The sequence below is a fragment of the Psammomys obesus genome, unplaced genomic scaffold (assembly GCF_907164565.1).
Source record: "Psammomys obesus unplaced genomic scaffold, mPsaObe1.curated_primary_1811, whole genome shotgun sequence".
Taxonomy (NCBI): domain Eukaryota; kingdom Metazoa; phylum Chordata; class Mammalia; order Rodentia; family Muridae; genus Psammomys; species Psammomys obesus.
Genome location: NW_026585504.1, coordinates 28,703,720 through 28,715,983, shown reverse-complemented (window position 1 = coordinate 28,715,983; position 12,264 = coordinate 28,703,720). Strand labels below are relative to the sequence as shown.

The 12,264-nt window shown below is 36.5% G+C and overlaps 1 protein-coding gene across 1 annotated transcript in view; it reads left to right on the top strand.

Annotated features, from left to right (window-relative positions):
• Dcdc1 (doublecortin domain containing 1) overlaps nucleotides 1-12,264 on the top strand; it is a 367,448-nt gene that overhangs the window by 45,432 nt on the left and 309,752 nt on the right. Inside the window, 2 exon segments of the mRNA XM_055602817.1 lie at nucleotides 5,333-5,397; nucleotides 5,399-5,502. Coding sequence (XP_055458792.1) covers nucleotides 5,333-5,397; nucleotides 5,399-5,502 — 169 coding nt within the window.

Genomic DNA, 12,264 nt, shown 5'->3' with positions numbered 1-12,264 from the left:
ACACACACACACACACACACACACACACACACACACACACACACACATGCGCGTGTGCGCGCACTCGCACTTGAATGTCCCTTGACACTAGAACAGATTCTCTGAGGAAGTACCTCCTGATCTGGGAGGTGGTAGAAGTCAGGAACATCTTTCAAGAGCTCAGTTTGTTTGTTCAAAGGGTCTTTTCTAGATAGTTCAACTTCATTTAAAAAAAATTCCATCTGAATTAGTGGGAACTTTTCAAATGTTTTAAACTTTCTAATCAACATCTTACTCCAGGAAGCAGTTTTGAGGCTCTCAGTTTGTACCACAAAGCATAAAGAAGTTTCTTTACAGGTAACTGTGCTCTGGGTAGTACTTTGCTTTGGTAGACACATGCACTCTGCCACATGGGAAAATTAGAAAATATTTTATGAATTATAATTGTGTATATTTAATTGGCATTGATTTTAATTTAAAATTGGAAGCAGGGCATTAAAGTCTTTGGTTACTTCCTAAGCTTTTTAAAAATAAAATAACTTAAAAAGCCTTTCATAGTATGATTTAAAGAGCTTCTACTGGTTTAAAATGTTATTTTAGGAGAGGGATGTATATTCTCCAGGCATAGATCTTGTCTGTGTACTCATATGCGTAGATAATTTTGGCTCCTTGTCATGTACTCAAGCCCTCTTTGGTGTATTCAAGACCATTCAAGCTTTTTAACAGTGACAACAGTGAGTATAAAGTGAGATCCTCCTGAAGGCTGAGGCCTTTGCTTTTGTATTAGCATTTGAACTCAGTGTGTTTAGACACCATAGAGGGAGCTGCCTTTCCTCATTCAAAGAGTTTCTTGCACTTAGTCCTATATTGCTGCCCTGTTATTTAAACGTCAGTTTGTGCTTTTCCCTGGAGAAGTGTGCAGGGTAAACTTCATGAGGGTTCTTGAGGAACTTTAAAACATACCAACACCTCACCTTTTGGCTTGTTAGTGTTTTGTTGCCAAATGTCATGCTTTTGAAAATAATGTTGATTTTCTCCATTATTATGAGGCAAATTAAAATAATTGTGCATGACCTAAATACTCTTTGAGAAATTTGCTTATGGTCATGCTTACCTGTCAAGTTTCCAACAGGTTGTAGGAAGGTACAGCTTCTTAGTGATTCAGTGTGCCTGAACTCATGCTCTACCACTCATCCACAAGTGACCTTCCACAGCACATCCGAAGCAATGCTTCTACCAAGCAAGAAGACATCATGACCTAATAGAATAATCATCATGATTTTTTTATTCTGCAATCTGTGTGTCATATTTTAACCATAAGTTTATACAGTTATTACTTGACAAGTAAAGATAAGGTTATCAAAACCAAACACTGGTCGCTCAAACTCCAAAGGGTTTGAGATTTAGTGGAGGAAGGAAATGGGAAGGAAGAAGATACGACTAATACAAACAGAAGCATGAAAATACCATAGAAAGCATCAAGGAAGAGATGATTATTACTAAATAAATAACATGGGAGCTGATGCTTCATGAATAAGAATGTATTGATTGGCATAAACATCGTGGAAGAAATGCCACAGGCACTATGATGCACAAACAGGAGGTAAGGGAATTTGACTGTTTTCTCTCGGTACCCAAGATTTCTTTCCAATGACGTCATTCACTTGGATCACATGTTCTATGACTACCCACCATTCTCAATCTTCCTTGCCGAGATTGCTAGATTAATTTTCAATCTACTTGAATCTGCAGTCTGGGAAAAGGAGGCGAACATCTTAAAATCTTACAGTTTGCTGCGACCCTGTATATGGAAGTTTCCCCACAGTTTCTGGACAGAACTTCTTCTTTCCTGGTTACGTATCCTCCAACGAAATGTAAACCCACCAAAATTGCTTGATTAGTCCACTTTACCCGAAACACAGAATCTGTGATTTAAGAAAAATGTGTTCAAGGCGACTATCATTCTAAAATTTTTTTTTTCCCCACAGGGTAGAAATGATCTCAGCTGGTGACTGATGTATCCATATGGATAAGTTAAGGAATGCTGGATTTGTAATGTTCTTTAATGCACAGGGTTGAGCGCTTGCTTAATGCAAACCATGAAAGGGAACGTTCTTGTCTCCATCAAGCAAATAAACTGATATGAAGGAATGCATATATGTAGCTTGGCACATCAACATTAACCATCCACAGATAGCCTTCTGGAGTGAGGCCATATTTCTGGGCAGCCCTTTGAAGAAGGAACATGGTTTTGGAAGGCCACAGGAAATAAAATTCCGAGCTTATTCTATCAGCATGCAGGTTATAGTCCTTTGCAAGGCTAAAGGATATTGCTTGACCTTTCTAACTAATTTGCCTCATTTCTTGCACGTATTTACGGAACAGGATGCAGTTTCACATAGATGGAGGAAACCATTGGCTAAGAACTCTTATGAAGCCAGGTGTAGTGGTCTGTAGCTGTAGTCCCAGCAGGCAGGAAGCAGAGCAGCAGAATCACCGTAAGTTTGTGGCAAACCTGGTGTACCCTGTGAACTGAAGGCAAATCAGAGCTACAGAGTGAGACCTTGCCTTGCAGCAGCAGCAACAACAGCAGCAAACTGAAACCAATCAATCAACTAAACAAACAGGATCTTTTATGAATATTAAAATAGAGTAAGAAGTCAGCCACCCCCACGTTAAAACCAATGGTCTGTGCTGAAAACCCAAAGTGACTTTCAACAAATCGATTATTCCTTTACATTTCAAAACCACATCTTAGTCTGGCCCATCTCTCCCTCTGTAGCCGAGCATTCTTAGTTGTGTTGAATACATTTTATATTCAACACAGCAGACAGGCTGCTTTACACTTCCTTCCCGAGTATTTAGACTATCATTTTCTTCTGTTTTCTGTACCTTCCTGCTTAGTGGAAACACTGTTTGTTCTTGGATTGCGCTTTGTCTCCCTTTTCAAGATCATCAAAGTTACTAGTTTGAAGCGTCCCCAAAAGAAATAGCCTTCTAATCCCTAGTTCAGAGGCTAACCTTTATTAGTGCTCTCCCGGCAATAATGAGGACCTGCTTCCAGCAGGGACAAGCTGGAATACTGAACAGATTATTCAGCAAGTTCAGAGCAGAATCTGAAGTTCCTTAGACAACCTGCCTGTGAATACCGCTTTCTTTGCTTTACTGTTTCTGGTTTCCATAGTTTTCCTAATTACGTAAATCACGTGGCGCATGGGAGCAAGTTTCTACTTAATATCAGTTCTGGCACTTTGGTATACATTGAAGTCTAATTTTTTTTTTCTCTCTCAAAGTTGTACATTTTTCTTAAATCGTTATGGAGATTACAAACTCTGAAAACAGTCATTTTGTGCTAGAAAAATCTAGGAAGTGCTCTTTTATAATCTGTTGAGTCTGAAAATTATTTTGTGTTCAATATAGATGACTAAGACTGACAAACCCGTAAAATTTTCTTAGGTTTAAAGTTGAGTTTAACTCTAGGGCATAAAAAAAAAAACAAAAAACAAAAAACAAACAAAACAAAACAAAAAAACCCCAACAAAACAAAACAAAACTTCTAAGTTATTACTTGCTTTCTAATTTATTTAACTTTAAAAATATTAACGCTCAGGCTAAGTATAAGTAGTGCATTTCGATGTTCAAGAAGTGTACTGGATTGAGTGATGATATAACTAAAGCTGTATAGATAAAGATCAAATATATTTATGGATTTGTGTCAGCAAACTAAAAACGCGGGTGGTTCTAAACTGCGTTTAGTTGTGCAAAACTGTCATCAGCATTGACTGACTTGTCTCCCCCATTTTGTTTTTGAAGTAGGAGTTGTATTTCACTTTTAATTTTTTATAGTACATGCAAGGTCACGAGCATGTGGAAGGTATCTATTTACTTAAAACCTATAAAGAAAAGTGGTTGCTGGGAGTGTATATAAGTGGCCTTGAAAGAATTTCAGGAGTTAGTTTCTCAAACTGGATGACTGAATTTCATGCGAACATCTGCAAAGATGTCCACTCACCGCATTATATGTTCCTTTTTATTTTACTGATAGTAGCAGGAAATCTTCAAATCTTTATCTCTAACACTCTCCTAAGTAGCAAACACACTAGAATTTTATGTTGTGCTTCGGTAGGGATTTGGAGAACCCAGTGTGCTAAAATGCATGATATCTTAGCTAAGAGTAAGATTTAGCAGAACACCAGTAGCAAAGGCCATTTGCATAACTCAACCTCTAGCTCAGCTGAGCTTAATTGAAATTCAATTTCCACATCGCAATGCTGGGCCTCTCTGCATAAAATATGCAACATATAACATAACCAAGGGCACAGACCTACTTTCTCTGCTTGTGATCTACTTAATTCATTTTTCTAGTAGAAAAATGTGTAAAAGCAATATACCTAGAATCTATATTTATTCTGCGTGTTTATCTTTGGGATGGACATAGATTTAAGTAAAGACCATGTTACAAAAACTGATCTATATTCCTTTTTTCCCCTGAACCCCAAGATTTTGTTATTTATTTCTGGCTTTTCAGACAAAAATTAAATTTAGAAAGATATTAGCTAGCTGCCATGTCATTTGAGTATTTTACACAAGAAAGACTTTACCAGCTAATCATGTGAAAAAGTGTATAAACATGTCTATCAAGTCCGCATGGATGTTATATTACAGGCACACAAGTAAATATCCTTTGTATATTTACAAAACTCCGGCTGGGACAGCATTCCTATGCCCACCACTAGCGCATATATTCTGGGTACCTGAGAGCACAAAGGTATGAGAAAATCCTTGCTTAACATTCTCTTCTCTCATATTTAAACAGTCTTGTCACCCTGCTTCGCGCGCTGCTTTAACAAATGCCGATGACAGGCCTGGGATAAAAAGGCTTTATAAAGATGTAGATTATATTTGATGAATAATTTCCAGATGTGATATTTTGGGCAGACAGACTCCCCTACAGGAAGCAGTATACAGAAACAACATGCATCTCACAGTTTTATCAGGACAATGCAAGTGGGTTTCGGCAAGGCTGGTTCCAACTCATCTGTGATAAATGAGAAGATAAGGCAATCAGAGCACACCATGACACCCTGTGCAGCTAGTTAGGCACACTTCAGAACTATTCAGGTGTGCTCACACGGCTTATGAGACTTGCTGCGGTGGGGGTGTGTGTGTCACAATATAAATACATCCTTCATGGTGGCCACTGGTAATGCAGGAATTGGCTCTCTAAGACTTAACCCAGGTCAGACATAAATAATAGATGTTAAGAGTTTAGCTCTGGTCTTGGGGCTGCATTCCAGGCAGTGTATCTCATTTGGGTCAAAGGAATTTTTTTCCCCCTTCTTCTCTCCAATAGTTCCTCTGCTTGAAAAATGCCTGCAAAATTCCATCACACCTTTGCGGGGACCACTTTAGGTCTCTTAAGGGAGAAGGTTTCAGCCCCTCGGGCACTAAGATGTACGTCCAAGGAGTTCTTGGGGCCTTAGATCAACGACTAAAGTCTGCAAAAAATTATTACAAGCAGGTGAGTCTTCCCTCTTTAAAAACTACCTTATTGTATGTTTTTTTTCCCCCAGATGTATTTGGTTCTATAGGTGCAATGGTTGGCATTGTGTCATAAGAGAACTATGACATGTTTTGTGAGCTCAGTGCCTGTAAGGGAGCCAAAATGCTCTGGGATCTAGAAGCCAGCAATAATGGTGCTAATTAGGTCTGTCTTTTGGTATGGCATGTCCTGTGTCTCATCTTTTCTTACTGTTTACTCTGTAGAGAAGCAGATCCTTGTGTGGGCATCCCAGAGGCAGTGACACTAAGGAAGAAAATGAAGGGCTCCCCACCCAGTTGAAGTCTTAGACCCCTAATTTTCTCCCCAGTGTAAACTTACCCCACTATTGTAGAAATGGATCTAAAAACAAATTAGATTCAAGAGAAATGAATTGTGATTTAACTTCCCTCATACTTATTTAACACCTATATTTCAGGACCCCAAATAAAATTGAATCAATGTATTTTAGACTAAATTAAACTAGATTTTGCCTTTCAATTTCTGTGTATTCATTCTATAGTGTGTGTGTGTGTGTTTTGTAAATGTGTGTGGGTAAAAAAACATATTTTTGTAATGAGTTTTAGGACATTTGATTTAATTAAAGAAGGATTTAAATTGTAAACAGAATGGTGCAATTCGTATCATAAAAAAAGGAGTTGCAACATTAAAAAAAAAATCTTCTGTTAGGATTAAGTGAAGCCAACCTTTGTGTTCAGTAAGGTCAAGGTTTTACACTGTGAAGGAGGTTCCATTTCAGAACTCAGCTCATTATCTCTGGCTACGGCTGCTGAAAAATGAGTATTTTTGAAAGCTTCTCACTATTCTTTGCATATAGAGAAGAACTGGAGGGAGGTGGGCATGAAGTGACAGTGTCGGTGTTCACACAGCACCTCCTGGCTGTCTGCTTGGAAAAGAGCATCTCACGGTGTGCAGAAGAAAGTTCCTCAATGTGCTCAGGGCTTCCAACGATATCTCAGACTTTTATAGGAAAGTGTATTTGATTTGCTTCACAATTAATTTTAGTGGATCAAAGAGGATTAATAACTACTATAGGCAATTTGATTAAATTCTTTTAATGTTCTACTAGGCGGACATATAAAAAACATTATAGTAAATATTGTATTGTCTTTAATCTTTTTTACATTTAAATATTAATGTTCAACATGTAATGATGTCATAAGATGGATAATGACTTGCTGAATTAAATTTGTTTATTTGCTGTTGTATGTTTTGATTCCACTTACAGAGGGGTTTAAAGATATTTTAAAAAAGCAAATGGACTTTTTCTAATGAACGAAAGCACTGTTTAAATAAAATCCGGAGATGAGCACTTAATAAGTTTTATTGAAAGTGAAGGTTGAAGTGACAGAGGACATCTGGACAATAACAGCCAGCCTCTCTCATTTTTGCCACTCTAAACACTTAAACATTAAAATCAAAAGTTCAGTACGTTGTCGAAAAAATTGTCTTGAGAACAGCTGCTTTGATTTAAAGAGTGCATTACTCAAAATGATCACAAATAAATTTTATTAAATCTTAGTATAAATATGAACAAAATTTTACATTTTTTTTAGTTTTCCCAAGTTGTCTGTTAACTATTCTATAAGAATTTCAATATTATGCTAAGTTTAAGAATTCTTAAAAACCGAGTTTCTTTGTTCTTTTTCTTCCAGCTTTGTCTCTTATTGCATTGTTAACAGTGTTGGGCTTCACTATACTTAAGTTTTATAGTAAAGTACAGAGAATTTATGAAAAAACAAAAACAAAAACAAAACAAACCAAAAACAAACAACAAAAAAAACAACAACCCTATTTCTTTAGTCATGTGTAATTATACATATTTTGTGTCTTTTATCCATGGCTTTAACGTTTTAAAAACTCTCTGCCCTGGTACTTGTTACATTGTCACCACTAAGTGGTAAAAGCCTGACAGTATCTTTATTTTGTGAGTAGGCTTTCCTAGTAAAGGTCCCCCTTGGCATTAATGAGCTTTATTTGAACTGCCTTACTTCATTTGACCTTCCAGAAAGCCATTTCTATTTAGTTTTCTGTCTAACCATGTTAAGGAATCACTAGACAGGTGAAATGTGGATGAATGATGGCTCCTATTTTGTTAACAAATCTTAAGTTTATAAAATTGTAGGACTGTATCACCTATTGACATCATTTCCATTTATTCTACTTCTGGCAGTCAGTAAGAAAACCATACATACTGTTTTGTTGTCTGCCCTAATAGAATGGATTTAAAATTTTTATATTCCCACAGGAGCTTCTCTTGAATAAATTGTTACACTATAACTTTAAAAGAACAGTCAGGGCTACTGGGTTTGTATTTATGGACCTACTCATTTTTTCATTTTAAACTTTAGGTTGGCTATTATAGCATGCAGCTGAATTAAGCACATTACTTTATGGTGATCTTAAATATATACTGCTTCGTGAGTATTAAAATGAGATATTTAGGACAACTTAAAGACACTCAGTCTCACGTTTATCACACGTATTTTTTTTTCAACAGTGGAAAAATCTTGGAAATTCTGAGAGCTAAGCAGAATATTTTTAATTGGTAATCTTTGAAACGGCATAACTGCTTTTCTATGAAATGTAGTTAACACTTTCATCAGAGCCCGCTCCAGCTCATTAGCATTCTTGTTATGTCCTGGTGCTGTTGGTGGGGGTGTTGGAGTAGGAATGCCATTGTGTCGAGTTCCAGTGTTTGGGGACAAACACTGCCGTGGAAGGAACGTGTGAAAAGGCCACAGTCCTGTCAGTGAATGAGCAAGGCTGTGCTTTCTGTGTGCTTCAAGCAGGGAAGCTGTCATTCATGGCTAACACAGCCAAACAGAGGCCAAAACACAAGACTGCACTACCTCTTAAAATGATATTAGTGAGTTTTAAACGTGATCTTCTTTATTTATGATCCTACACGGAGCTTTAGTTGCTGTCAGTAAACAAAATATGTCAGTCTGCTCAGAAATACTGTAAAAATGAAAAAAACGTCCATGGAAGTGTGCCAGGCAGTTACAGTAATTAGGGCTTGGAATAGCTGTTCGGCAGTGTGAAGTACAAACATGATTTGGGGTGGGGAGGGGGCTTCATCCCTGAAAGCTGCTTGTCTTCCTGATTTAGATACTTCTTTGTTTTTCTGTGCCCCAAACTAACAAAATTCCTAGAGAGTTTTACATAATTAACCGTAGCGATCTGTCCTTTTATTAAAAAATATCATTTTTGAAAGGGTTCGTAAACTCTCAGTTTTAACCATTTGAAACTGTTAATGGCCCATCTCAGTTGTTAGAGCTTGTGCAGACACTCCTGAGTGTCAGATAGGAGGCAAAGACATGGTTGCAACCCCCCCTCCCCCCCCCCCCCCCACACCGGACGCCTCAACCCTGGGCTTGAAACCTCTGCTGTGGGACACAAGGTGCCTTTATTCTGTAACTGCGAAATCCAGAGGACTTTCAATCCTACCCCTAAGGTTTTAGCACTTTGGAAAAAAATGTTCAACCCTGATTTAAATTTTAGCTTATGTACGACAAAATGAATTAAAAAGACCCTCCACCATTCCTTACTCTCTTGGGGCATTGCCTAAACTTCACCTGAGTAGTTGAAAAACACAAGCAGTTTCTTCTTATGTCTGAAAATACAGAAGAGAATTTTGTTTCGCTAGTTTTATCTTGAAAATGAATGAATTGAATATTTATATTAACTCAGTTGAGGACAATATGAGTCTAGTCTGGGTGGTTTAAATATTTTTGTATGTAGTTTTCTTTTTCTTTCTTTCTTTTTTTTTAAGAAGCCGGTTTAAGCAAAGAAAACTTTGTCAGTATATTTATATGCATTTTTAGAAAGTTGGAAATCCAGACACTGAATTTCTGTTTAAAAGCTCTTATTTCACTGTTTAAATTGCAACTATATTATGGTTTTTTTTTCCTTATGGGAATATTACTAAATAAGGAAATAATCAGATAATTTCAGTATATGTAGGTTTTATAATTAAAAATTGAATCATATTTTGCCACTATCCCAGTTAAGATTTCCACAGTCTTTTAGATTTAAAAATTTTATAAGCTAAAAATTAATGACTTTACCCACATTTTAATATGTTTCATAAGAAGATATTAAATATAACAACATCATTCTTATCAGAAATTATTCAGCTCAAAATATCTTTGAATTGCTTCAGTGCTGACAAAAATTTGTTTATTGCAAAAAGAGAAGAAAACTTAATATTTTATTCTTATAAGAGAGTGTTTGAAAGCTGTTTTAGATCCTTTGTTTTAGGTCAATGGAAATCATTTGTTAGTCTTACTGTAGCTAAGGGACTATGCACTTTTGTTTTACTCTTTTTTCTGTACGGCAAATGACGCAGGCTGTTCTCTTGAGTTGGCCTTTCAGATATGAAACTTAGTGTATGGTTTCTGAGCAACCTTCCTAATGTCCTTTGAAACCTCTGAACACAGCTTCTAATTCTTAAATGTGTCATCGTGCTGACTGGGAACTGAGAGGTGTCGTTTCGAAAGGGTAGAACTATTTTAAGGTTCTGATAGGGGATACTTTTAGCATATTAGATTGTTCACAGATTTTAGCGATTGTTGATTTCCCCCTGAAACCAAGCTGCGTTCTAGTTACTTGAAGTATTTTAAGAGCCTTAAACTTGTGTCTTTTTTCTAAGTGTCATGCTTTGAGCAGGCCTAACATCAGTTAAATGAAGTGAAAATTGCATTCTTGTCTTGATAGAGATGAAAATGGATTTCTGGTCATGAAATAGATGTAGTTGTCACTTTTTAAAAAAGGTGTCAGCAGTTTGCTTCAGCGAGTAAGGTGCCAATTCAGTATGGCAGTAAACTTGTGATCTGAGCAATCAATAAAAAGCTTCAATAACTTCTGCTTCATTACACTTATAATAAGCGGCTATAGATCCACGGCACATAAAACATTGATAAAGAGGATATGTGGGGATCGGCTGGGGCTGGGGCGACTTTGGGAGAATACACTAAGTGCAATGTTGCCATCTAGAGTCTGTGCATAGGTAATTATTACAGCGAGGGGGTCGGGCACGGAATAAAACACAAACTGATACCGAAATACTGTTTATTGTCTGTCAGTTACCCGTGACACACTCATCTTCACGCAACGCTTCATCTGATTTGTCATAAAGCAGTTAGGTCAGAAGACAAATCCTCAAATGTGTATTTTTCTCTAATTCTCTTAGAATTATGTGACCGAATGTCAAATATCCATCCCTGGCTCCAGATTGGACTCTTTTTTTTTTTTTTTTTGAAAATTCTTTATTAAATAACTCACATTGGAGGAAAAAGTATTTTTTTTGACATGAAAATCCACTTATACAAAAAAACAGAGAGTTCTAATGGCATCTCAGTTGGGTGCTTCTCAAAGGAAAAAACATTGCCTTCATTAATATGAAACGCTTATTCAAAATTAAAAAGCCAGCTTACCTTAAAGTAGCACTCCAAATACACTTAATCTAAAAACAATAAGGCTCATGTGAAGACCATAGACTTCCCTGCCTATGTAATTAATTATGAACATTTTGATGATGTATGGGTTCTATCTGGGGACTGGGTAACACTATCTTTTAATTTTTCATGTTATAACAACACTTACCACTTTATTTTCCTCGACTGATAGAAAAGTACTTAGATTATTTTACTGCTAACACACTTTGAAAGAATGGGTATGGAGGCTGTTTGTAAGCAAAGGGTTATTGAACCATGTCTCCTTCTGAAGTTGTGATTGTTTCACAGAGAAGTTTACAGAAATGTGTTTTAAATGTAGGAGTTTTACACACTTAATCCAGACATGTAACTTTGTACAACTGTGGATTGATTTAATAAGAAGTCCAACTGGGGATTCTCAATTCTTCCATTTATCATATCTACATAGTATGTATGTATCACATATATGTGTCATATATACTATCATAATATACATCTTATGATACATATATATTATGATACAAATATAGAACTTTGTTGAGCAAGGATTTCAGAGTTCTCTGGGAAGAATAATTTGGCATTAACATATGAGTAATGCATTTAAAACACGTTGTTGCATGTTTTGTGCTTTCTTATACCTTTGTGTAAATTCTACAATGGAAAAAAAAAAAAACAGAAATGAGTATGTTGTTTTCATTTACCAACCAAAAGTTTATCCTCAAATATTATGTTGTATTCTCTCTGCATTTAAGTTATGATAATTCTCTGTTAGACATACACATCTTATTTTGAAATTCACAGTTATGCTGTGAATTTAGAAAATATTTCATTCTTTAACCATCAAAATAAATCCAGTTTGTTGTGATAAGTAAATCCAAACCCTTGAAAAACTTTCTTTGAATGTCCCAGCCACACGCAGGTATTCTTGCTCTTGGCTCTTCAGAAACGAGGACAAATTTTACAGAGTTACAGCAGCAAAGTGAAAGAATGTGCTTGATAGATTCCCCCAACAGTTTCAACACACACAGGTATTATTTGTAAGAAAACAATCATGCCGAGTCTTCAGCTGGTTAGAGAGGGCACACCATTCTGTCTTTGCCTGACATCCTATCTGTTCTGCCACCATCCTGCTCCCCCCCCCATCTTCTGCCTCTCCTCCCAAAGTAATAAAGCTCACTGAGAGCCTTGTGTGAATGGACAAGAATATGAACACTTTTCTTTCTTTCTTTCTTTCTTTCTTTCTTTCTTTCTTTCTTTCTTTCTTTCTTTCTTTCTTTCTTTCTTTCT